Raw genomic sequence first — 24,688 nt, 5'->3', positions numbered from 1 at the left:
CTATGGAAAAAACAAGATCACATGACATATATGAGGAAGGATAGAAACAGATGAGACCCACGAAAATCGTATTCCAAAAGAGGTCTGGGTAGTATTAATAGCAATAGTCGTGAGTCCTACCTCCTTAGTGTGTGGTTGGTTATGAAGGGTTGGGTATGGTCTCAGAACCTCAACTGCTATCAGATGAGCTACATTTCTTCTCCAAAGCATTCCCTTGTTGTCACTCAAACATCCCAGAACGAGTAAGTGGAACAGGAACTCTTCTAGACCGACATTAACCTGAAATTCAACAGAATCGTCTTCATTGATTCTCTGCAAAGTATTACCATGATTTTATGTGCACAAATAGTGACCGTTTGATGCATCCTTATACACGATCATTACACAGAAAAGAGACAGCTGTAGACCTCCACCTGTAGACCTACCGCAGCAGTGTCAATGTGAAGCAGCACAGGGTCCTGCTCCCTCAACAGTGCCAGTCTCTCTGACAGGGTATGTATGAATGAGTCTAGATCAACCCGTGGCTCTATCAGTCTGATCCTAACATGCTGGGCCTTGGTTGAAGTCTGCGGGAACTTCTCAAACAGTCGGTCCACATAAAGGGATTTCCCTATTGCAAAAAACAACAGAACACTATATAGTATAAGGTAAATATTTTTATAAAACAAGTACATTCTTGTAACAGATATTACAATAATTTTTCTTACCAACTGCAGGGCGAGTGGACGAGACAACCCAGACGCACAGTTTGTCTGGATAGATGAGTGAGACAGAGCTGTGTTGGAACGGAACAGTAAAGTGGTGACGGAGATATCTTCTGGCATTTTCTGCAGTGATGCCCACACCTGCCTGTACTTTGTGGTTGCTGAAGAAAGAGGGCACGTATCTGTGCTGGTGCATCACTGGGCTGGTAATCACCAGGCGGTAATGGGGGCCCGCACTTCTCTCCAGGTCCTCGAATAGCTCCCCAACGGCCACACTGACGTCGTAACCCAGCAGGCCTGGGTTGACCAGGGTGTAGATCTTCTGCTGGCTCCCTACGGCACCATCGCCCCGGCCCAGGGCTCGACTGAGGAAGATCTCCACCTGTTCCTCTGTGGTGTCCTCTCTGCAGACCAGAACTTCATCAGTGGACGGCAGAGGCTGATCTGGGCTCTCCATGTAGAAGGACAGAGTGGTGCTCAGGACCTCTGTGGCTGGGCAGAGGACGAGGTTGGGCTTCCCTTCTTGGAGTGAAGGAGGCAGCTTCCTCTTGACATCCTGTTGGTTCATTTCTGAGAGGCAGGAGAGGAAGCGAGCCAGAGTAGTGATGTCTACATGCTGTATGAGGTACTTTGGCATGTCCTCTTTAAATCGCCTCCACAGGTCCTCCAGACCTTCCTCAGCCTCCTCCTCCTTTGCATCACTCTGGGCCATAGGTGAGAGTTCTTTTACCTCATCTTCCTCAGTATCTGAGAACTCAATCATATCATATACTTCTTCAACATTGCTCTCGATATTTTCGTCATTGTACCCCCATCTTTTGTCAACGTTGTGTCCAATCGATCTAAAGTCCATAGAACGTCCAGAATCATCTTCATCATCCTCTTCCCACACTGCTGGATTGCCAGAAAGTGTCCCTGACAACACCTCTGTTACCGTGGCGAAGGCCTCTCTGACATCATTCAGCGTGCACCCAGCCTTAATGGGAGACAGCAGGTGCCACACCTGTTGAGGAACACAGGCCCGCCTCTCACACATGCTGTAGATCCACCTGCACAGGTAAACCACCTGCTCAGATGTGTAGTGGTTCAGCGTGTGGAATTGGGAACGTTTCTCGCTGATGAAAGCACACCATTCTTTATGGCAGGTCTCCATGGAGCGACACAGGGACTGGAGCTGTTCTGTCACCTCCCCACTGTACACCATCTCTTTACCCCGCAGGGAGGAGAACGTGACCCGGATGCATGGCTGCTTCTCCTGGCTACACTGTACCTGGGCTCGACACTCCCGGAAAAGCATGTTGCCAGTAGACTGCATTTGGAGGAGGATGCAGCCCAGTCTCTGAACTCCCTCAAACACCTAGCGACAGGGAGTTTAAATATTTAATTAACTTTTCAGACCAGAAAACAAATCTGTCATGTTGCTATTGTTATGTTCTTGTTGTGATACAGTAGGGCTCAATGATAAAGGCATCATTGAAATCAACTGACCTGGGTGAACCTGTTGACATGCTCCTTGCCATGCTCTCCTTTGGATGACATGAGCATCAGCTTATTCTGCAGCTCCAATAGCTCCTCCAGGTTATAGCTCTTCACCTCATGGTCCTTCCTCACTCTGACCACCAGCAGGCTCTGCAGACATCTCTACAAACAGGAAGAAGAAGACGTGTATTTCATGGTTCATGTTGATTGATGTCAGATCTGTGCTCATTTGAGACATTCCACTCACCCTGTCTGTGTGTGTCTCAGACCAGCCCACGTGGTATACCCCCTGTGCATTAATCGCTGAGGCCAGCGAGAGAGAGGACTGCTCCACAGACCCATGGGTCTCCCTCAGTCCCTTCAGCCAGCCCAGCAAATGACAAGAGTCCCTCTAGAATACACATAACGGTATATCAGTGTGAACATGGTATGGTTACTATACACACCCAAGGATTACAGAACAGTCACCTTAGGTCTCCCAAAAACAGGACAAAGTACCTTTAAATATTGAATTCAAAGAATGGAGAAAGTAATCACCAATTTGGCAGGGAGTCTCTTGTCTCTTTGTAGGGTGTCCCACACCTGTCTAGCAGAGATCATGAACTCCTCAAACCCAGCCTCGGGGGAGAGAGAGTAGAGCAAAGGACTGTAGCCCATCACCGCATCATGGAAACAGGCCACTCGGTCGATCTCTGTGTCATTCTCTCCAGCCGAGATGGAGGCCAGGTCCACAAACACTTTCACGTCACTCATATCTGTTCAATGTAAATAAACAGTAAAAGAAGAGACTTTCAACTTAGATTAAGTCCCCTTTGAATGCCAAACTCAACCATAATTGCTGAATGGCCAACCATAATGGCTGAAATGGACAGTGGTGTTGGACCGTGTTGTTGGATAACAGTGTTGGCCAGTGTCTTACTACAGAGTTGGTCCTGGACCCAGCTGACCAGAGTATGGCTGTCTAGGAACACCTCTAGACATGCAGTGTGCTGCGGGGTGACCATAAACAGCTGCTGCTTGGCACGGATGAGGTCATCACTGAGCGACCCCAGGACCCTCATCTTGAACGAGTCATCCTCCTGTATGTTACATGACACAATTAATTACAAAGTATAGAACTGTTATAGAATAGAGAAAATCAGACAAGATAATGTAGTATACACCTTCTGGCAGAAATTGCAATCATAAACATTAACAACACTATTTCATATTAACAACACCATTATGAAACCTCTATGATAAAGTGACTGCTTTATTACCAGTTGGGTGAGACTGTGGATCTTACTGAAGTCTCCTCTAAGATTCATCCTCCCGGCGATCCTCAGGACTGCACTGGCTGAGGCTACTGCCTGATGGACCTGACGATACTCCTGGATCTGGCCCAGTCTGACCTCCACCCAGCCTTGTTCCAGTTCCTGGTACCCCTCCAGCCTACCAGACATCAGCCCCAGCTCCCTCCTCATCTGAAACCCCTCTCCCTGGTCCCCTGATGCATTCAGTGCCTGGTCGATCTCCTCAAAGGAGGCAAGCGACATAGCGATCCTAAGGCCTAGCTGACAGAAGCCACTCAACCGGGGTTTCCAGATGATGTCGCAGACCTGTGTGAGGGTCATTGGTACAGGGATAGGTCTAGTAAGGTCTTCATTGGCTACCTCTAAAGACCCGTCCACCCAGGAGCGAAGCAGCAGGTTACTGTCACCCAGCTCATGCATCTCCCTGGCCATCTCCAGAACCCCTTGGCTAGCGCTGTACCACAGAACCAGCCCTGGGGGTGTCTGCTGCTCATCCCCCTTCTTCATACAGCAGGGCTGGACCACCACCAGCTTGTTCAGGCTCACTGTTTGGAAGTCAGCTCTGTGTTGGTCTTCCAGAGTGGAGATCTCTGGAGCTGGTGAAAAGAGATAAACATGTTGAATCATACTGTACTACATCATAGCTGAGAGAATACCATAGCCAACCATTCTCTCTCTGATTACTTTTTTTTTTGATGACTTACTGCATCTCTGTGACTTTGCATCTGTACAGTATCTTATTACATTCTATTGCTGAGACATTCAGTTTCTCACCTGTGATATTCTCTGAGACCTTGCCCATCATCTTGATGAGTGTGTCCACGTGCTCTCGTTGCTGGTAGAAGGCCTGGAGGTCTTTCTCTCTTTGAGCCAGGATCACCTCAGCATCAGCAGGAACATTCTCCAGCTTAGCAGGCCTCTTATCTGTGGAAGACCAGACCAGCTGTCATGCAGTGATTTTTTTCACCTATCCTTGTGCTTGTCTTCACCCCCCTCCAGGTGTTGCCCATCTTCCCCAATATCCCCTAGGTACTTATACCTGTGTTTTCTGTCTGTCTGTGCCAGTTTGTTTTGTTTGTTCAAACCTACAAGCGCTTTCCCCTTGCTCCTGCTATAGTCCCTGTTTTCTAGTTTCCCAGTTTTGACCATTCCTGACCTTTACTGCCATCCTGTACCTTTGCACCACTACTCTGGAATACCGACCTCTGCCTGACCTGACCATGAGCCCGCTTGCTGTCCTGTACCTTACACCCTCTATGGATTATTGACCCCTGCCTGCCTTGACATGCTGTTTTGCCTTGTTTTTTCAGGAGAGCATGCCAGGTGGAACAAAGTGAAAAAAACCTTAGCACCTGCAGAACTCGACTCAGAGATCATTCTGTGATGTTTGCACATAATTTTGCACATAATTTTCATTCACGGAGAGAGAGATTTTTTTAGGTAACATGTTGAGAACATTGAACTTAATCCATTACCATCATCTAAGTCCATGTATTGAGAGATATGATGGCACTTACACTGGCGGTAGATCTGTTTGAACTGCTCTCTGTGTTTCAGGGTGGTCTGAAGATGTCCCACAGGTACATGACCCAGACACAGAGCCTCTACCAGGGAGGCCAGGGCACTCCGACAGCCTCCGATCACCTCACCAGCCTCAGCATCCACCTGGATCACTTTCCAGTCCCCTGGAAAAGAGTCAGGTATCTGTAAGTATAAACATCAGCTACCTGCATAAACATTAAAATCAGGATCTCTAAAAACAAGGGTAAAACTTACTTGAACACTCCATCATAAGGCCTACATAAGGCTGTCACAATCATGTCAAAAACACTAAGATATGTAAGCAATTGGCATATATAAACCATGGTACATATCAATAGATAAATTACACTAGTGGACATATTGTAACTATGACTATTCAGACTGATTGATTGAGACAGGAGGTGTACCATGAGACAGGAGGTGGTTGAGGGAAGACTGGGGGTCCAGCAGTTGACCAACAGGGTCGTTCTCAAACCGGCGCGCTGACTCAACCACGATGGAAGACAGGACAGAGGGAGGGAGCACCTTAGACATGGGGTACAGCATTCGCATAAGGTCCCCCTCTTTCCCATCCTGAAAATTAGAAATAACTCATCAATAACAATCATGATCATGTTCACACTCACTCACTCAATTTCTCCCTCACTGACTTATTCTCTCACTCAATTTCTGGCTCACTCATTCACTCACTCACTAGTAATGATAATTCTGACTGATAATTCTGACTGCTTTTGTAAAGATGGATGCCACTAACCTGACAGATGTTCTTGATGGCAGAGCGATACAGTTCCTGAAAGCAGGTCTTTATGGTGGCATGGCTCTTCCCTATAGCTTCCACTGATGTCTCAAGGCAGCACACCACCACCTTGTCCATATCACTGGCCTGTGAAGCAAAGAGAAAATGATTGACCTCAGGGGAATATAGGGCTGGGTTATTTATACTATGTGGGGGGGAGTATATACAGTGCCTTGCGAAAGTATTCGGCCCCCTTGAACTTTGCGACCTTTTGCCACATTTCAGGCTTCAAACATAAAGATATAAAACTGTATTTTTTTGTGAAGAATCAACAACAAGTGGGACACAATCATGAAGTGGAACGACATTTATTGGATATTTCAAACTTTTTTAACAAATCAAAAACTGAAAAATTGGGCGTGCAAAATTATTCAGCCCCTTTACTTTCAGTGCAGCAAACTCTCTCCAGAAGTTCAGTGAGGATCTCTGAATGATCCAATGTTGACCTAAATGACTAATGATGATAAATACAATCCACCTGTGTGTAATCAAGTATCCGTATAAATGCACCTGCACTGTGATAGTCTCAGAGGTCCATTAAAAGCGCAGAGAGCATCATGAAGAACAAGGAACACACCAGGCAGGTCCGAGATACTGTTGTGAAGAAGTTTAAAGCCGGATTTGGATACAAAAAGATTTCCCAAGCTTTAAACATCCCAAGGAGCACTGTGCAAGCGATAATATTGAAATGGAAGGAGTATCAGACCACTGCAAATCTACCAAGACCTGGCCGTCCCTCTAAACTTTCAGCTCATACAAGGAGAAGACTGATCAGAGATGCAGCCAAGAGGCCCATGATCGCTCTGGATGAACTGCAGAGATCTACAGCTGAGGTGGGAGACTCTGTCCATAGGACAACAATCAGTCGTATATTGCACAAATCTGGCCTTTATGGAAGAGTGGCAAGAAGAAAGCCATTTCTTAAAGATATCCATAAAAAGTGTCGTTTAAAGTTTGCCACAAGCCACCTGGGAGACACACCAAACATGTGGAAGAAGGTGCTCTGGTCAGATGAAACCAAAATTGAACTTTTTGGCAACAATGCAAAACGTTATGTTTGGCGTAAAAGCAACACAGCTCATCACCCTGAACACACCATCCCCACTGTCAAACATGGTGGTGGCAGCATCATGGTTTGGGCCTGCTTTTCTTCAGCAGGGACAGGGAAGATGGTTAAAATTGATGGGAAGATGGATGGAGCCAAATACAGGACCATTCTGGAAGAAAACCTGATGGAGTCTGCAAAAGACCTGAGACTGGGACGGAGATTTGTCTTCCAACAAGACAATGATCCAAAACATAAAGCAAAATCTACAATGGAATGGTTAAAAAATAAACATATCCAGGTGTTAGAATGGCCAAGTCAAAGTCCAGACCTGAATCCAAACGAGAATCTGTGGAAAGAACTGAAAACTGCTGTTCACAAATGCTCTCCATCCAACCTCACTGAGCTCGAGCTGTTTTGCAAGGAGGAATGGGAAAAAATTTCAGTCTCTCGATGTGCAAAACTGATAGAGACATACCCCAAGCGATTTACAGCTGTAATCGCAGCAAAAGCTGGCTCTACAAAGTATTAACTTAAGGGGGCTGAATAATTTTGCACGCCCAATTTTTCAGTTTTTGATTTGTTAAAAAAGTAAGAAATATCCAATAAATGTCGTTCCACTTCATGATTGTGTCCCACTTGTTGTTGATTCTTCACAAAAAAATACAGTTTTATATCTTTATGTTTGAAGCCTGAAATGTGGCAAAAGGTCGCAAAGTTCAAGGGGGCCGAATACTTTCGCAAGGCACTGTATTTGTAATTTTCTTTGAATTCTACCACAAAAGGACATGTTTGACTTTCAGAATAATATATTGGTCAAGCTCAGACAATTAAATCGCATAGTTATTGCATTATAATTACAGGCTTGATAATAGGGTGGACATTTGGAGTCTAAATAATCAATAGCTTTGTGGGTGATTGAGATTACGCTAGAATAATGGTAAACACGTGAAGAGGGTTTAAACGTATATATTAAATATATTTTAACATTTTAAAATGTGATACATTTATTATATAATTTAGCCTAACAGGGTGGAAATGTATGAGTGAGACAAACAGACTAGCATCATGAAGCATGGAAAAATAGATGAAACCGAGTGTTTATATTTACTTAGCTTTGCACCATTGTTTTCCCACCAAACAAATTATGACACTTCCTGAATGTGCTGTCATTGTGGGAAGGGGCTGTTTTCTAAGGAGAATTACTACAAACTAACTGGGTGGAAAGTGTTATCAGGGACACAGAAAATGTTAAATACAATAATAAACCTTTTTTTAACTAGGACTATAAAATAGCAGAGGTGTGACAAAGTCACAATTATTCGAGTCACAAGATCCAAGTCAAGTCAAGACTCGAGTCAAGTCCAAGTCGTGCATTCTAAGAGCAAGTCAAGTTGAGTCCCAAGTAGATCGGGTCAAGACTCGAGTCAAGTCCAAGTCGTGCATTCTAAGAGCAAGTCAAGTCGAGTCACAAGTTTTCAAGTCAAGTAAACAAACAGGACTTGTTCACCTACAAATCTTTGTCTATTTATTGAGGCTACCAGACAGCCATTTTCATTATTTTGTCTACAACACATTTTGACTAACCTATGTAATTGTAAAATATGAACCTTGTAACAGTCATTAGGGCATGAAATCAGCAGAAGGCAGGTAGATTTATTTATGGGTCTTGGTGATCCAATGGTGAAAGAGCCAAATCATACAAAATATATAAGTATATTGGGAAAGGGGGATACCTAGTCAGTTGTACAACTGAATGCATCCAACTGAAATGTGTCTTCAGCATTTAACCCAACCCCTCTGAATCAGAGAGGTGCGGGGGGCTGACATCCACGTCTTCGGAGCCCAGGGAACAGTGGGTTAACTGCCTTGCTCAGGGGCAAAATGACAGATTTTTACCTTGTCAGCTCGGGATTCGATCCAGCAACCTTTCAGTTACTGGCCCAACGCTCAAACAGGTAGGCCTAAATAATATAAGCACTTGGCCCCCAGGACCATACAATTACCCAATTAGCAACTACAACCAATAAACTGGTTCTTCAATGTAAAAGGGAATTTCCACATCCATTGTTACATTAGTACATTCGTCTTAATCAGACTTAATGATTATTCATGATATTTCAACACCATGATGGAACAATCATTTTAGCTTATTCAACATTCTGACTCCAAACCATGGAGTGCAGGCCACGTAGCCTATTTCTAAAAGCCGTCTGCATTGGCTGTGCTGCACTTACACCATCCATACGGTGCCTCCGACCACATTTTCGGATCAAGAATACATTGGCTCATAGGACACACAAAACTCTGTGTGTGAGAGTCATTGGTACAGGGATAGATCTAGCAAGGTCTTCATTGGCTACCTCTAAAGACCCGTCCACCCAGGAGCGAAACCATACATTGAATTAAACAGATCTTCTACCTCATGAGTCTTGTGAACATTCATGTGCACAATAAACATTGCGCCCACTCTGAGGGTAAGAAATGGTTTGCCAAACTGAAAATGTATGGTATTTTTTTAATTTAACCATTATTTATTTAACTAGGCAAGTCAGTTAAGAACAAATTCTTACTTACAATGACGACAGATTGTAAGATTTTTACCAGCTCTGGGATTCGATTGAGCAACCTTTCGGTTACTGGCCCAACGCTCTAACCACTAGGTTACCTGCTGCCCCAATGGTAGGGCTATCAAACAGAAATGTCTAGGTGTTGCAATAAACGGTACGGGATGGAATTATGAAACGCTAGCAATTATTGTATTATTAGATGAATACAGATTTACCACACAGGGCCTATGCATTTAAACGTGCGAAAGCAAGAGCAAACATTTCAACAGGAGAAAAAAAGCTCTCTCCGGTGGCGGGAGCGTTGGGAGCGCTGGGAGCGCAAGTGAAGAGCTGTGCCCTATGGTGCATCTTCGCCACAGTAATAACTCATTTTAACAGCAAATTCCAAATACAAACTTCATAAGTAAATTATACATTTCAAGCAATTGTTACATACCAAAATACCAGTAGGCCTATGCTAGTAATTGTTGCCCCATTGCTGATGAGCTTGTAAAGTAAACAGTTAATATTCCTGATCACCAATTTTTTTAGAGCTGCATATTTATTCATTATGGCAATCCTCCTATAATTTGATGTTTGCGCTGCACCCGATCCTTGTGCTGTACAGCAAATCAGCAATTGTTCGCTAGCTCACCATCTGACCTGTATTGATTGACAGTTTGTTGGTCCAATCAGAGTGCCCGAGTGTGCATTTCACTACCAAATCTGTTGCACCTTTTTTTGCAATGGAGATACTGCGGCTACACTCTCTGGCTGCATGGAGAGTAATCTACGTAAACTCCACAAAATGAGTGCCAAAACATTACAAAACCTGGCTAGATAATTTCAAGTACTCGGTCTCAAGTCGAGTCCCGAGTCTTGTTGCTCCAAGTCTCAAGTTATTTTATGTTATATCAAGTCATCAAATTTGTGACTCGAGTCCAAGAATTTTGGATTTTGGAAATTATAGCTTATAATTTTCATAGAAGTTGACAAATAACACCAGGGGACATTTTCAAAATGCATAAAATTCCCTTTCAAGATCCATATTTTTGAGATGTTAAGGTAAAGGACACCTGATCTTATATTTAAAGCCTTTTAGAATCTACATTTTACATGAAATAATAAGTGATATTTCCTGGGGACAGAAAGGCACCCCATAGTAGGAATGACACAGCCGGTTTCCCTGACACAGATTGAGCCTAATCCTAGACTAAAAATAATGCTCAATAAAGAACATTGAATGTGCTAGTTAGTCCAGGACTATACTTGATTTGTGTCCGAGTGAATCTGACCAATTGTGTCTAGCTAATCAAATCTCAAAACTCTCCTAGGTTTCCTGAATGTAAGACCTGGTCTGTAGGCCGATACACTCACCCTAGAGATCCTCTTCCTCAGGTCTCTGTCCAGGCTGGACATCCACTGGGCTGACACACTCTGCAGAGAGCATTCTACCCTCAGGAAGGCATCCCACATCTACCAACACATACAAACAGGTTTATAATGAACAGAAAACTGTGTACGTCTGGGAACAAATATCGTCTGCTAAGGTCTTGTATGTCTGCTAGTTTGGCTACAGTACCTCTATTTCTTTGGGGAAGCTGAGGGATTTGGACTGAGCGCCTTGTTTCAGGAGATCATTGTAGAGAAGATTGTCTCTCCACTGGCTGAGATGTTGCAGCACGTCCCCAAGCTTGTCAGATAGCTGGAACTGCTCAGGTCTCTTCTCCTCACCATCCAGAGTCTGGGAAGGAACACACACACCATTTGGTGTACTATTGGAGTTCAAAGAACAACAGTGACGGCTTCCCAAGTGGAGCAGCGGTCTAAGGCATCACTACAGACCCAGGTTCGATCCCGGGCTGTGTCGCAGCCGGCAGTGACCGAGAGACCCATGAGGCAACGCACAATTGGCCCATCCTCGTCTGGGTCTGGGTTAGCCGCATTGCGCTCTAGCGACTCCTGTGGCAGACCGGGCGCATGCACGCTGACAAAGTCGCTAATTGTACTGTGTTTCCTCCGACACATTGGTGCGGATGGCTTCCGGGTTAAGCGAGCAGTGTGTCAAGAAGCAGTGCGGCTTGGCAGGGTCGTGTTTCAGAGGACGCATGGCTCTCGACCTTCACCTCTCCTGGGTCCGTACGGTAGTTGCAGCGATGGGACAAGACTGTAACTACCAATTGAATATCACGAAATTGAGGAGAAAAAGGGAGTATAAATAGAACAACAGCAAATTACCAGATCAACAACTACCTTGTTTGCAAGTGCAGCATCCAGAATTTCAGCCGCTTTCAGCACTAGTTGGAAGGATAGCACTGCTGCCTTGTAGAACGGGACAAGTCGCACCATCCGGCAAGTGCTCTTCAGAACACTGATGCAACTCAAGAGGATGGAGTCCACATACCCAGAATCTGCTAGCCTATAAACAAAAGCCACACATACAATAGCAGAATAATATAACACTCAAACGACTCACGCTCACAGATCTCAAATTCCAATACCTTTCCTTCTCCTCTTCAACTTTCTCCAATACAAAGCACAGGATCTTTTGAGTAACCTGGAAGTTGAAATAATAATGTCACAAATGAATATTTAAAGATCCACCGCAATAGCACTACTCTTTAACTGAGTAATCTTATCAGACATTAATCATCCATACCTTACCTCTACATTTTGTTGTTGTGTTTTGATATCAGTATTCTCCCCATACTGTCGAAGCCTGTACAGCAGGCTCTGGATTATGTGTTCTGGAGGTATGCTCTTCAGGGTGGAGAATTCTGGAAGGTCCTCAAAGGCCACCAGGGACAGCCAGCTGGTCCAAACCAGAGGCATCTCTTTAGCCACAGAAATGTGATTCTGGATCAAAGTGAGCATCATCCTGCAAAGAGGAAAGTGTCATCAATGTTATACATGTTTGAGGTCAATGTACTGTCAAGTATTTCTCCTGAGGAAAAGAAGAAATGTGAAGTAACTGGAATAATAGTCTAATTGAACACATATATGCAGAGTTAGAAATAGTCATATTTTTTGTTAAATTTCACTCCACAATGATACAATTATTCACAATGCAGATTTTAAAAAGCACATTGTGGACCACTCAAATAGGGTTTTGAGACACTTTGAGGGACAATTGGACAAACCTTCTTTTGTCAGAAAAGCTTCTGATCCTCTCTCTGAAGTTGTTGTACTTAACATTTTCAAGCCCTGCCCAGTTCATCTCCTCTATAGTAGGACCAAGCCTGCCAGCGTCTGCTCCCGGCTGTATGAGAGTGTGCAGTAGAGGAATGAGCAGGGGAAGCTCTGAGACCAGCCTCTGTGAGCAGTAGTTGACCATACCAATCACAAGGCTGTGGAGACAAAGAAAGACAGATTAACAGATTTCGCCCAACATATAAACAGGGTTGCTGTAATCAAACAACACAATATAAACATTGCATCTGAAACTCACTTTTGTGGAAAAGAGAAGACATTTCTAATTTCCTCTATGTTTCTGCTGTCAAGTGCAGTGTGTGAGGACACTACGTAGCATAGATTTGCCCAGCCCTTCACCCCAAGATCTATCTGACAAGCTTGGCAGACTCTGAACAAAGACAAGCCAAACACTAGAGGGTTTTTGACAGTCTGGCTCTTCTGCGATGTTCCCTGGGACTCAGCATGCAACAGCTGCAGCAAATGCTCAGAAATCAACTCTGACACCTTTATTCCAAAAAAAGAGAAAAATAATGAAAACGTTGAATGTGTGGTATTGGATCTAATGGTCATACTGTTTTCTTGAAATGCCATTACAATATCATTACACACTGTAAATGTCCCACTCACCTTAACCAAAGGGGGATTGAAATATCCTGGGTAGACCACCTGTTGAACAGCTGAGGAGTAACTCCTCTGGAAATGATGCAAGAGCTGAGCAAACTGCACAGTGCTCTCCTGGTTGGGTGGATCCCATTTCTGTAAAATGTGGTCTAGTAGTAGATGGGCAGAGGCTTGCCAGGCATCAGCCATACCCTTTCCTTTTGATTGGAACACATCTAACCACCCTTGGAAGGACCACCATGACTCCAGCCGATGAATGTGACCCTCATATAGGTGCAACTCTGGAAACAATGATGAATAATCAGTATCATACTCAATGTAACATACAAGGTAATTGTTAACTTCTAAAAATAGATTTTAAATGTTTTCCTCTTACCCTTTACTTGTGAATCATTTGGAATTTGAATATTCCTTGTGGCTATCTCCAAAATCTTTTTCTGCCTTTGCTGCACCCGATATTGGTAAGTCAACATTTGTCCCCTGGGTATTGAGCTTTCCGGTACTGAGAGACTTGCTTCTATTAGATAGCCTTGCTGACATAGACCTCTAAAGAATAAATTTAAAACTGATTTACAAACAATGATAATTATCACCATGTGTGTATTGTGTAGCCGATAAACAGTAAAATATTCTCATCGATCCAACATCACCAGTAAGGAGAAAAGTATTCATACTCACACGAAATGAGTCATTTCAAGTGCATGAGTTTCATCTTGATGACATAACAAGAGTGTGTCATATTCTTGGTTGAATCTGAACTTTTTGTTCAGCACAGCATAGATATGAAAGGTGAACATAGGAATCCCAGGAGGAATCCTTACTGGGGACCGCTCTCTGATGAAGGCGAGAAAATAAAAGAAGACCGAAAATGTTGAGTGACTAGTTACAGTAATAAAGAAGTAATAACAGTATACTTGTGTGTCGCGTCATGTGTTGTTACTCATTGTACTCAGGTAATAACAGCATGCCATAAGCTTATTGCCAGCTTACCGACATCCTCTACTCTTGGAATCCTTTTTGCATTGATTTGAAGTCTGAGGACTCGACCTCTTCTGAGTCTTTGTTTTATCTTCCGCTGCAGCTTCTGCATAAGACTTGGTAGTTAATTTGACTCCCTGTTTTACCTGGCAGGCTGCGGGACTCCCTGAGCTTTCTCCTGAATGTTGTACCCCTTTCTCTGATTCGGGCTTACTCTTTACCTCTTCGGTAGAGTTTGGATTCTCCCTCTTAGGTGGTTCTGATGCTGCTCCTTCACTGCCTGCTCCATCGCTGTTCTGTGTTTGCTCATTCATTGGCTGAGTGGTGTCAGCATGTTCATCTGTCATTGGCTGAGTGGAATCAGAGGGTTCTGTCTGTGTCTGCTGTGTGTTCTGAACAACTAAAGGGGTCTGAGTTGCCCGGTTCTTGCCTTTAGGTTTATTTGTTTGAGTCTGGACGTGAACTCTCTTAGCATCCTTGACATGTGTTTGTTTTGTATCATTAGGCTGATGCATGGACTGTTCCTGTTGTTGACTGGTTTCAGCTTGGTGGTCTTGGTCTTGGTTGTGTTCTTGTGTATGTGTTTCCAAGGTTTGACACACCTGGATGGTCTGCCCTTTTTCCAGTGTACTCTGAGTCTGAGGATCCTTGTCAGCTTGATTTTTCATTCCTTTACTTTTTCTTCTATTACCTCTCCTTGTCTTCTTCTTCATATCCTGATCTCTTCTGGGGGACTTTGTTTGGTCCTGTTGATAACAAAAAAGTCAGCAATGACAATAAATGTCAGTTTCTCTTTTAAATCAGGACAATATGTACTGTTACCCAAATTGTTTCATTAGTTTTATTGTTAATGATTGTACAATGAAAGACATAGGCACACGGGTTCCCGTGTGGCTCAGTTGGTAGAGAACGGCGCTTGCAACACCAGGTTTTTTTAACCGTTATTTTACCAGGTAAGTTGACTGAGAACACGTCATTTACAGCAACGACCTGGGGAATAGTTACAGGGGAGAGGAGGGGGATGAATGAGCCAATTGTAAGTTGGGGGTGATTAGGTGACCATAATGGTATGAAGGACAGCTTGGGAATTTAGCCAGGATACCGGGGTTAACACCCCTACTCTTACGATAAGTGCCATGGGATCTTTAATGACCTCAGAGAGTCAGGACACCCGTTTAACATCCCATTCGAAAGACAGCACCCTACACAGGGAAGTGCCCTGGGGCATTGGGATATTTTGCTTCTACACCTGCATTGCTTGCTGTTTGGGGTTTTAGGCTGGGTTTCTGGACAGCACTTTGAGATATCAGCTGATGTACGAAGGGCTATATAAATACATTTGATTTCATTTGATTTTTTAGACCAGAGGAAAGAGTGCCTCCTTCTGGCCCTCCAACACCACTCCAGCAGCATCTGGTCTCCCATCCAGGGACTGACAAGGACCAACCTTGCTTAGCTTCAGAAGCAAGCCAGCAGTGGAATGCAGGGTGGTATGCTGCTGGCTGTGGGTTTGATTCACATGGGGGACCAGTACAGGAAAAAGTACAGAAATGTATCCACTCACTACTGTAAGTTGCTCTGGATAAGAGCGTCTGCTAAATTATGTAAATGTACAAATGAAAGGTGGTTGGTGGTCATGTGTCACCTGCTGTCCCTCTGTCTTGGGTCTCTTAGAGACAGTGTCCTTCTCTGCAGTTACCTCCATGTTGTGCTGATGTTTCCCTGTTGGCACCCCAGGGCACTGCTGGGACAAGGACCCATGATCTCCTTGGTGACTACTGTCACCTTACCCAAGCTCCATCTGCAGAGCTGCTGGCCAGCCCACCAGGCCGGGATATATTGCTCTGTATGTTGTGTATCCTCTCTGGTAGTTTTGGACGTTACAGACACTCTCTTAATCTCTCACTACAGATGGAGAATAATACAAATGAAATGTTCTAATGGAAGCAATATCTAACTACTTCAGAAAGAAACTTACTATGTTTAGACATTTTAGGGAACATACAAAACAGCAACAACTGCGCTGCCGTTGCTGCCAAGCCCCATATATAGCTGCAGTAAAATTACTTCCTCAATCAGTTTGTCAGATGGAAGTCGTCAAGTTTCTGTTTCCTCTGTTTGACTCTTCATCTCCCAGTTATGAGTATGGGAGTTATTTCCTAAGAAATTGCTTGCTTACTTATTTAAAATGTCATTAAACATATTGCATTTCCCTCTAAAGATTTACTAGATACATGCGTATTTAACTTGTCAAAGAATTTACCGTCTCTTTATAGACAAAAACATTTTTGGTCTATAAAAACAATATTTCTAATAAACGGTAACATCACAGCCTACAACTAGAAAAAGCTGTGAGAAAACAGGCGGCACTTCCTTACCTGACAAATTTGTTCTCTGCTACAATACTATTCAGACATCTGTCCGTTGCAGCAATACAACCACTAAAGTAAGATACATTTGCCAATACCTTCTAACGCTCACCTGCCAACATTCATAAACTCCACCCTTTACCTAACTCGAGGGATCGTCGCGAAACATCTTACATGTATAACTGGACATGTGAAAGTAAAGTTATCTTCATTTAAAGCGGGTAGGTCAGTGTATGACAGTCCCTTAAGTTTTGCCTTTCAGTTTCATTTCTTACCAACTGAGCCTGTGTTTTTTCCAAACTAGAAACCTAAACATATTGACAGTCACGCCCACTATGATTTGCACGCATTCATTTTAAAGCGCCTTTTCTGTAAATGTTTGTCATTATTTAACATTCATTCAACCATAACTAAACCAGAATACCTTTATTATGTCTGCAATAAGCTGCGGATCTAGGATATGCTTGGCACCCCTAATACATGTAGGCCTATGCCTATTTTCAGGTCAAATGCTGATTCCAGATCTGTACCTAGGGGTAACTTCATTCTTTGAAGAAAAGCTCAATAGGTTAAAGATTTATATAATTTACAGATCAAAAAAAATTATATCAATAATATCATTCATATGCAGATGTGAAACTGTGATGATAGGCCAATACAGTAGTACAATTAGACAATAATCTGATAAAAACAACACATGATAAATTACTGTACTGTAAAATATCAAATGATCAATCAAGCCCTCACAGGAAACCCTATTGAAGCAAGGCACAAACTTGTAATATAGTCATTGGATACACTGTGGCGCCACCTATTGACAAAGAGGTTATCAGATTCATCCACAGGTTAACATTCTCACCAACATTTTGTGTAAAAATGAGAAATAGCTAAATAATATTTACAACTTGTCTCCCACAATTAGAGTTCATTGACGGAATGGGGAAAGCATTACATTTTTACTGTATAGCCAGCTCATTATTTTTATAATTCTTGAGTGCTTAGAGAGAAAGAGTGTCATTTTCACCACTGAGTTTAAGGTGGAGAGTGTATTTAAGTTTGTGGTCACAGTCCAATCCCTTAGACCTGGGCACCATCAGCAGGTATCTTGACTCTCCGGACCACCACCCGGTTCCTGCGTCCCTGTGGTCTAGTACCAGTGCTGGTACCGGTTCCGTCTCCAGTTCCGGTCAGCATGGTGCTCTGGTTCTCCTCATCTGGTGTCAGTGGGCGGGGCTCTGCTCTTCTCTGTGAAGGGCTTCTTCCTGCCCTCACGTCATCCACGAATGCCTCAACGCCCTCAAACTTGGTGGTCAGCTCCCCCAGGCGCTCCTTCAGGGCATTGAATTCCTTGTAGAGGTCTCCTAAGGCATCCGATAGAGGAGGGATCCTGGAGGAAGGGAGTGATAGGGTGAGGGGAAAAAAGTGTAATGAGGAGGCTGCGGGAGTTCATTACAGTTCAAAAACAAGTTCTATGTTATAAAGTCTTATTGTGTCTGTTATAACAAAGGGATCTGACTAACAAAGACTAAAGCTAAAAGGTACATTTCCAAAGTAATAGATACAGTGAAGTATCTTACCTTTATATTTATCAAATCATACAGTATGTTATTTTTTTGAGCTTACCAATGAACTTCTGATCTAAATACCTACTAAACATATCTACAACGGATTCTACCCACCTCCCGTAGTCAGGCAGCACAGTGCTGTGGTCGTTGAGGAGAAGGTCTTTGACTTGGGTCATGATGGCAAACTTCCAGTTGTCCAACACCAGGGTGAGGTTGGCACAGACTCTAGTGTTTACCTTCTCTGCTGCAATGGCATGAACAGGGAAGAGGGTAGTCATTTGGTTAATGTTTCTTGATAGTGTTTTGTACTTAGTTCTACTTCTAACAATTCTTCAAAATCCCTGTGCTGATTTCTGGCTACCCTGTCCGTATCATGTCTAAAGAATACATTAGCAACAAAGGAATGCAATAATAACAGAGAAAGCAGTGTATGCTGTATCTATATACGGTACTGTATGTGGATTGTGAGGAATTTCTTTATCTATATATCTTGTCTGTATATTCTGTTTATTGTGGTCAGCACCATTTGAACAAATTCCTGGTACCTGTAAATGTACTTGTAAATGTGAATAAAGGTGATTCTGATTCTGAAATGAAAACAGACCAGGCAGCCACTCACCCTCTGTCCTGTAGTCCCATTCTGAGTTCTGTTCAGTTCTCCTCCTCTTCTGCGCTGCACAAAGAGCCACCAGGCACAGCAAAGCCACTGTAGTCCTCATCCTCAAGTCAGAATAAGACATATCATACATTACACCTGAACTGAGATAATTGTGACAGTTTAACTTGCTCTGCAGACATCCATTCTATCGTCTTACACTAAATGTGTAATAACCTGATTATTTTCTCACAGTATGTTTCACCAATTATTTTTTGAAGGGTTTGCTGAGAATACATAAGTAGACACAGACTATGTACCTGCTCGTACAAAAAAAACTCTGTCCCGAATAAGTCACAGTGTTTGATAATAATCCCACAGCAGTGCAAGTTTGTAGAGCACCGACAGAGGGACCTGCTCATATACTTTTTGGCAGTCAGTATGTCCCCTCCCCCACACTGAGGTCTTGCCAAGAGAAGGGTGTCATCCATGTCTCCACCCCCCTAAGAAAAAACACACCCACATCATGAATCACTATTACAGTTGTCCATTTATCATAATGCTTATCCAGTATCTGTACCTTATTTTACATTACTTTCAGATCTACAGGAATGTGTAGGGACTGGGTTGGAATTAGTTATTAGAATTGTTTAAACCCAGCATTCTCTTCCTTTCTCTGTCATACTTGACCCCATGTTGTGACCTCTATGTGAGAAGCATGCGACATAAATAGTCGAGGTCGAGCCGAAGTTACCTAAACTGGGTTCCCTGGGGGGTCTTAAGTGTAGTCCCATAAACCAATAGTACCATGTATAAATATCTCACTAGTGTTTGAAACTGAGTTAACCTCTTCTCTTCTTGCACATTCCATCTTGGCCTTCAGGGTAGCCAGGTAGCCTAGTGGTTAGCGCGTTGGACAAGTAACCGTAAAGTTGCAAGTTCAAACCCCCCGAGCTGACAAGGTACAAATCTGTAATTCTGCCCCTGAACAGGCAGTTAACCCACCTAGGCCGTCATTGAAAATAAGAATTGACTTGCCTGGTTAAATAAAAGGTTAAATAAATCTGTGTCCATCGAGATAAACCTCAAATGTGAGAGCACCCCTCTTCATGGACATTCCTGTTCAGTAGTGCAGACTAGTGCTTCTTATTGGCCAAGTTCACCTTTGTCCGTATTATTCCATTTGGTGCGTGATGAATGCGATCCTGCCTGTGGTACATCTGCTTCCCACCTGGGTACTGTTGAGACTAGTATCTCCATCTGCACAAAGACGATAACCCTCACCTATAAATGACTGCTTCATAACATTCACCCCCTCATAAAACAGAATGATCAAGACAGCACGCCAGCAGGAAAGATAGAGTACATTGTGTCACAGACTAGTGGATTTAATTGGAAGCAGGGACATTACACTTCCTTGTTATTTTCATGGCTATTTTATCATATCAATACATTATCTTGACTTTATGGCTAAATGATATCAATTTTAAAATATGCATTTGAAAACAAAGTAAAACCAAAGCTACACTGAACAAAAATATAAATGCAACATGTAAAGTGTTGGTCCCATGTTTCATGAGCTGAAAAAATACCAAAAAAAACAATTTTCCATATACACAATTTTTTTCTTTTCTCTCTCCAATTTCAAGCACTTATTTACATACCTGTTAGTGAGCATTTCTCCTTTGCCAAGATAATCCATCCATTTGACAGGTGTGGCATATCAAGAAACGGATTAAACAGCATGATCATTACACAGGTGCTTCTTGCGCACACTAAAATGTGCAGTTTTGTCACACAACACTATGCCACAGATGTCCCAAGTTGAGCGAGTGTGCCTAGTGACTTGTTTGGGTGAGCGGTTTGCTGATGTCAACGTTGTGAACAGAGTGCCCCATGGTGGCAGTGGTGTTATGGCATGAGCTGGTATAAGCTACAGACGACCACAATTTTATTTTATCGATGGCAATTTGTGACAAGATCCTAAGGCCCATTGTCATGCCATTAATTCACTGCCATCACCTCAAGTTTCAGCATAATGCATGGCCCCATGTCTCAAGGATCTATACACAATTCCCAGAAGCTGAAAAACAGGGACCAGTTGAGAACAAAATAACACAAATCAGAAAAACACCAATTTGTAAAGAATATGGGGAAAGAGTTTATTTTTTATTTAACTAAGCAAGTCAGTTAAGAATAAATTCTTATTTACAATGACGGCCTAGGAACAGTGGGTTAACTGCCTTGTTCAGGGGAAGAACAAATGTTTACCTTGTTAGCTCGGGGACTCGATCTTGCAACCTTTCGGTTACAATTCCAACGCTCTAACCAATGGGCCAATTGTGCGCCGCCCTATGGGACTCCCAATCACAGCTGGGTGTGATACAGCCTGGATTCGAACCAGGGAATGCAGTGCCTTAGATCGCTGCGCCACTCGGGAGCAATGGTGGAGGTCCTGCTTCAAAAAGCACACTGTGCTTCAGAGTACACATGCATTCTGAGGCCACGCACCATATGGCCTTTTAAAATAGGCCCCAACCTTAACCACCTCACTAAGAGGGCAAAATCAGCTGTAAAGTACAGTTATGAAGAAACCATATCAGGCTTTCTTTAGGATGAAACAAAATAAAACGCTGCTCCATTGATAGTAATTTTTAATTTTATTGTTTTACTGGTATTTTTGATATTGAAAATTTAAATCCAGGTGTACAGTATCATATAACTTTCTTTCAGGGTCCAATTCTTCAGCTCTGAGTCGGGAAGTTGGGACTTTTGTAGCTCTGGTCCAGGGCATTACGTGCGGCTTCATCAGCAAGCCATATGTAACCCCCTGGACCAGAGCTAGGACATGTGTTATGTACTGTTCATCAATCTGTTAGCATGGCATCAGCAGATCTTCAGATCTTCTCACAGAGGGAAAGGGATAGAAACAGGCAAAATAACCTTAAAGCATTCTCAAATTAATCTACAAACTAAAAATATATACTCACTTCAATGAAAATGACTAAGCTCTTATAAAAAAATCTTTATAAATAGCATAATTTGAAAGCTATGACAGCCCCCCCCCTCTTCTTTTTAACTTAAAAATTACACTTTCCTGATAGCAGCCCCAAAATGGATGAAAAATTCAAGTGACAGGCCCAACCTCTTGGTCACCCGCTACGTATTTTGAATAAAGCCCCTCTTCAGGAAATACTTGAAGGCTGGAAAAAGTTGAGGTATCTGTTGGACTAAATCTGACTTCTACAATGTCAAATTAGAGTAAAATCAAACCGAAAATCAAACCAATGACTTAGTTGAATGCCATCAAAATAGCAGTGTAAAGGTTTGAGCGCTTTATTTCAAGCATATAAAGCTGAATCCCTTGAATCAGCGATATATGTGAAGTAACACACAACCCCCCAGTGTTGACACAGAGCTCTTGTGGAATAAGTGCTCGTGTGGAAGGTCAATGATACCCGCTAACCCATTCATATTCTCATTATAGACATTATAGTGTACCTGGATCACTGTAATCTGCATCTCAAAAAGGGGGCATGAGAAGGGGAAACATTCCCTACTGAATTGATTGTGCGGTGGACATCAGTTATTTGACATCAAATTACTACCGATGGAATGAGTTCAGTTTTACAGCTTTTAGTGGAGGGAAATATTGGTTCTATGTAAAAGAAGGACACACACCCAGAGCTCAACACTGCCTGCCCTCTCCCCCCTTCTTGGCAATCTCTTTTTTCGCCTCACCATCTTTCTTCCTCTCCATCCCAGGTGCACAGCACATTGGCCTGCTGGAAGGCATGGACCATTAAGGTATCTTTCTCTCCCACTATGTTGACCTGTGACCTATGGAGTCTTTGAAGGCAGAGTGATGGAGATCCATAGGGGGCCCGTCAGAGAAGATATTACCCTTTCTCTACGCCCTGGCCCCTCTGGACTGGCGCCAGTTGAAAGAGGACAACAGAGGCCAGAAAAAGCTACGGCGAGAAAGAGGGAGATACTGGGTTAACTACCTACACTGTAAGTAAGCATCTCAAAGCTGCCATCAAAACAGGCATGTCTACTATACAGTATAAGCTTCAACTGGAGATATAACAAATACTGAGCATGTACGCCAGTTCTAATTCAAATTAGAAATATAACCCAAAAGGCCATCTCCCAAACTTACTCCTGAGGGCATGGCATCAACCAAGGGGAAAAGCAACCGAGAACAAACATCACTCCTGCAACAGAAAACACTAAATAAAGGAGGTTAGATTTATGAGACTGTGTATGATAGATAAATTTAACGTCTCTAAGATTGGGCCAATGAAGAGCTCTTATAGATAGACCGTCACTGTCTGATAACTGTCAACTGTAAGGGAGGATGAGTTCTACAAGAACTGTAGCATCTGACGGTGCAAAACTGACCCAAACTGATTCAAAAGTCCAGATATATACTGTAGCTACAATCAGGAATTAAATGTAGCTACAATCAGGAATTAAATGTAATTAAATAAACAGCATCAATCATTCCTCAAATAATGTATATTATTTACACAACAGAATTTCCAGAATAAGTCATAACAGCAAGAGGGGATGGGCACTGGTCGGTGTGAGTGGGATATAACATCCAAATTCTAAAGTCTTTCTTTTGCCGTTGTCCTGAAGCACAGACATTTTTTTGGGAGCCAGGTCATGGAAGAATATCAGGGGCCATAGGGGGAAATAGGGAAGAAGACTTGATGCCAAAGTGCTTTTACCTAAACATGTCCCAGCCAGTCTCCATCAGAGGCCACGGCAGAGAGAGAGAGAGAAAGAGAGAGGATTGAGAGCACACAGTCAACCTTTGTTACATAATTTCATTTGCTGTAAACTAGTGCCTTCATTTTGCGCTTATCATTCCTTAGCAGTCTGAGATGGGAGGGACTGAGGGCCAGGGGGAGGGGCCAAGAGGAGGAGACATCCAATCACACAGCTGCTTGCAGCATCCAATCCCGGTGCAATGATGTCATTGGTGCGTAAGGAAGCAGGGCAGGGGGCCACTGGAGGGATGGGGTTTAACCCCTCGGCAGGCTGCACATCTCACAGAGCTCTGTGCCTGGTTGGTTCATGAAGGTGCAGTGGAGGCAGGACCACATGGCTGATGAGGAAGCTGGGGTAGAGGGACCCCCGCCCATGGCACCAAACTCCTGAGGGCCCGATGGCTGCCCACCCTCCGTGCCTGAGGAGAGAAGAGAGCGGTCAGGGGTAAGGGAAAACAGAAAGGTGACTCTTACCAGTGATTACTTTTCAGACTTATTTTTGTATGAAGGAATGATACATGTAATGAGCTGATTCCAAATTGGTATTTGTGGTCAATAAAGGTTTATTGAAATTAATGCAAGACAAGTTCAACTCATCCATCACATTAAAATCCAATCCATCTCTTCTCAACAGCTATAGAAATGTAATCATTTCAACTAAGGCATGTCAGCGCACTCCTTGATGGCCAGTGGTACTTACTGCACAGCTGCTCGATGGTGGCCCACTGCTCAGACTTCTTCCAAGTCTGAGCCAGCTCCTCGTCTTTTGTCTTCACCGCGTCCAGCAGCAGACCAATGCTGTCCTATGAACAGATCATTATAACTGTTATACAACATACAGCGCACATTCAGAAAGTATTCACATCCCTTGACTTTTTCCACATTTCATTATGTTAACCTGAATTTAAAATGTATTACCCCATAATACCCCATAATGTCAAAGTGGAAATATGTTTTTAGAAATGTTTTCAAATTAATAACAAATGAAAACGTGAAATGTCAAGAGTCAATAAGTATTCAACCCCTTTGTTATGACAATATTAGCTTAACAAGTCACAAATTGCATGGATTCACTGCGTGCAATAACAGTGGTGAACATGAATTACAGTTTAGATTTTTTTTTTTTATTGTCTTGAAATTATACTGTACCAGTCAAAAGTTTGGACATGCTCATTCAAGGGTT

General features: G+C 43.1%; 3 protein-coding genes across 10 annotated transcripts in view; all 3 read right to left on the bottom strand.

The window, feature by feature from the left end:
- rnf213b (ring finger protein 213b) overlaps positions 1-16,833 on the bottom strand; it is a 66,350-nt gene extending 49,517 nt beyond the window's left edge. For 5 of the 7 annotated variants that reach the window (XR_004211585.1, XR_004211584.1, XM_020495561.2 and 2 more), the window contains exons 1-25: positions 16,577-16,833; positions 15,844-16,103; positions 14,211-14,944; positions 13,899-14,054; positions 13,597-13,766; positions 13,227-13,501; positions 12,856-13,103; positions 12,548-12,754; positions 12,072-12,285; positions 11,909-11,964; positions 11,661-11,826; positions 10,990-11,151; positions 10,785-10,883; positions 5,772-5,900; positions 5,425-5,590; positions 4,993-5,160; positions 4,250-4,399; positions 3,443-4,071; positions 3,103-3,262; positions 2,721-2,938; positions 2,431-2,574; positions 2,193-2,345; positions 708-2,061; positions 426-610; positions 121-279 (exon numbers count right to left, since the gene is read on the bottom strand). Coding sequence is in view for 5 of the 7 variants with exons in the window: in XM_020495561.2 (XP_020351150.1) it covers positions 121-279; positions 426-610; positions 708-2,061; positions 2,193-2,345; positions 2,431-2,574; positions 2,721-2,938; positions 3,103-3,262; positions 3,443-4,071; positions 4,250-4,399; positions 4,993-5,160; positions 5,425-5,590; positions 5,772-5,900; positions 10,785-10,883; positions 10,990-11,151; positions 11,661-11,826; positions 11,909-11,964; positions 12,072-12,285; positions 12,548-12,754; positions 12,856-13,103; positions 13,227-13,501; positions 13,597-13,766; positions 13,899-14,054; positions 14,211-14,944; positions 15,844-15,903 (6,162 nt within the window). In the remaining 2 variants the exon portion in view is untranslated. The remainder of the gene's footprint in view (positions 1-120; positions 280-425; positions 611-707; positions 2,062-2,192; positions 2,346-2,430; positions 2,575-2,720; positions 2,939-3,102; positions 3,263-3,442; positions 4,072-4,249; positions 4,400-4,992; positions 5,161-5,424; positions 5,591-5,771; positions 5,901-10,784; positions 10,884-10,989; positions 11,152-11,660; positions 11,827-11,908; positions 11,965-12,071; positions 12,286-12,547; positions 12,755-12,855; positions 13,104-13,226; positions 13,502-13,596; positions 13,767-13,898; positions 14,055-14,210; positions 14,945-15,843; positions 16,104-16,576) is intronic. The other 2 variants (XM_020495562.2, XM_020495564.2) reach the window with 2 other exon arrangements.
- A 145-nt stretch (positions 16,834-16,978) lies between these two features.
- LOC109899153 (uncharacterized) lies at positions 16,979-19,153 on the bottom strand. 2 transcript variants are annotated; one of them, XM_020494210.2, is made up of 4 exons: positions 19,048-19,153; positions 18,752-18,852; positions 18,247-18,376; positions 16,979-17,954 (listed from the first exon to the last, which is right to left on the bottom strand). In XM_020494210.2, the coding sequence occupies exons 2-4, from the start codon at positions 18,849-18,851 to the stop codon at positions 17,645-17,647; spliced, it is 540 nt and encodes a 179-aa protein (XP_020349799.1). In that variant the 5' UTR covers position 18,852; positions 19,048-19,153; the 3' UTR covers positions 16,979-17,644. The 2 variants fall into 2 exon arrangements, with proteins under 2 accessions (XP_020349799.1, XP_020349798.1); XM_020494209.2 differs by lacking the exon at positions 19,048-19,153 and having other exon boundaries at positions 18,752-19,041.
- Positions 19,154-21,366: 2,213 nt separating this feature from the next.
- LOC109899926 (nuclear protein localization protein 4 homolog) overlaps positions 21,367-24,688 on the bottom strand; it is a 37,637-nt gene continuing 34,315 nt past the window's right edge. Inside the window, exons 16-17 of the mRNA XM_031835398.1 lie at positions 24,206-24,308; positions 21,367-23,924 (exon numbers count right to left, since the gene is read on the bottom strand). Of these exons, the coding sequence (XP_031691258.1) occupies positions 23,761-23,924; positions 24,206-24,308 (267 nt within the window). The 3' untranslated portion in view covers positions 21,367-23,760. The remainder of the gene's footprint in view (positions 23,925-24,205; positions 24,309-24,688) is intronic.

Source organism: Oncorhynchus kisutch, linkage group LG11 (assembly GCF_002021735.2).
Source record: "Oncorhynchus kisutch isolate 150728-3 linkage group LG11, Okis_V2, whole genome shotgun sequence".
Taxonomy (NCBI): domain Eukaryota; kingdom Metazoa; phylum Chordata; class Actinopteri; order Salmoniformes; family Salmonidae; genus Oncorhynchus; species Oncorhynchus kisutch.
This window is presented reverse-complemented; position numbering and strand designations above follow the sequence as displayed.

Coding starts and splice junctions, on each gene's coding strand:
- LOC109899153 (XM_020494209.2), bottom strand. CDS start 18,881: ATGTATGATATGTCTTATTCTGACTTGAGGATGAGGACTACAGTGGCT. Junction 18,377..18,751: donor ATGGGACTACAGGACAGAGG/GTGAGTGGCTGC, acceptor ATGCCATTGCAG/CAGAGAAGGTAAACACTAGA. Junction 17,955..18,246: donor GTGCTGCCTGACTACGGGAG/GTGGGTAGAATC, acceptor CCCTTCCTCCAG/GATCCCTCCTCTATCGGATG.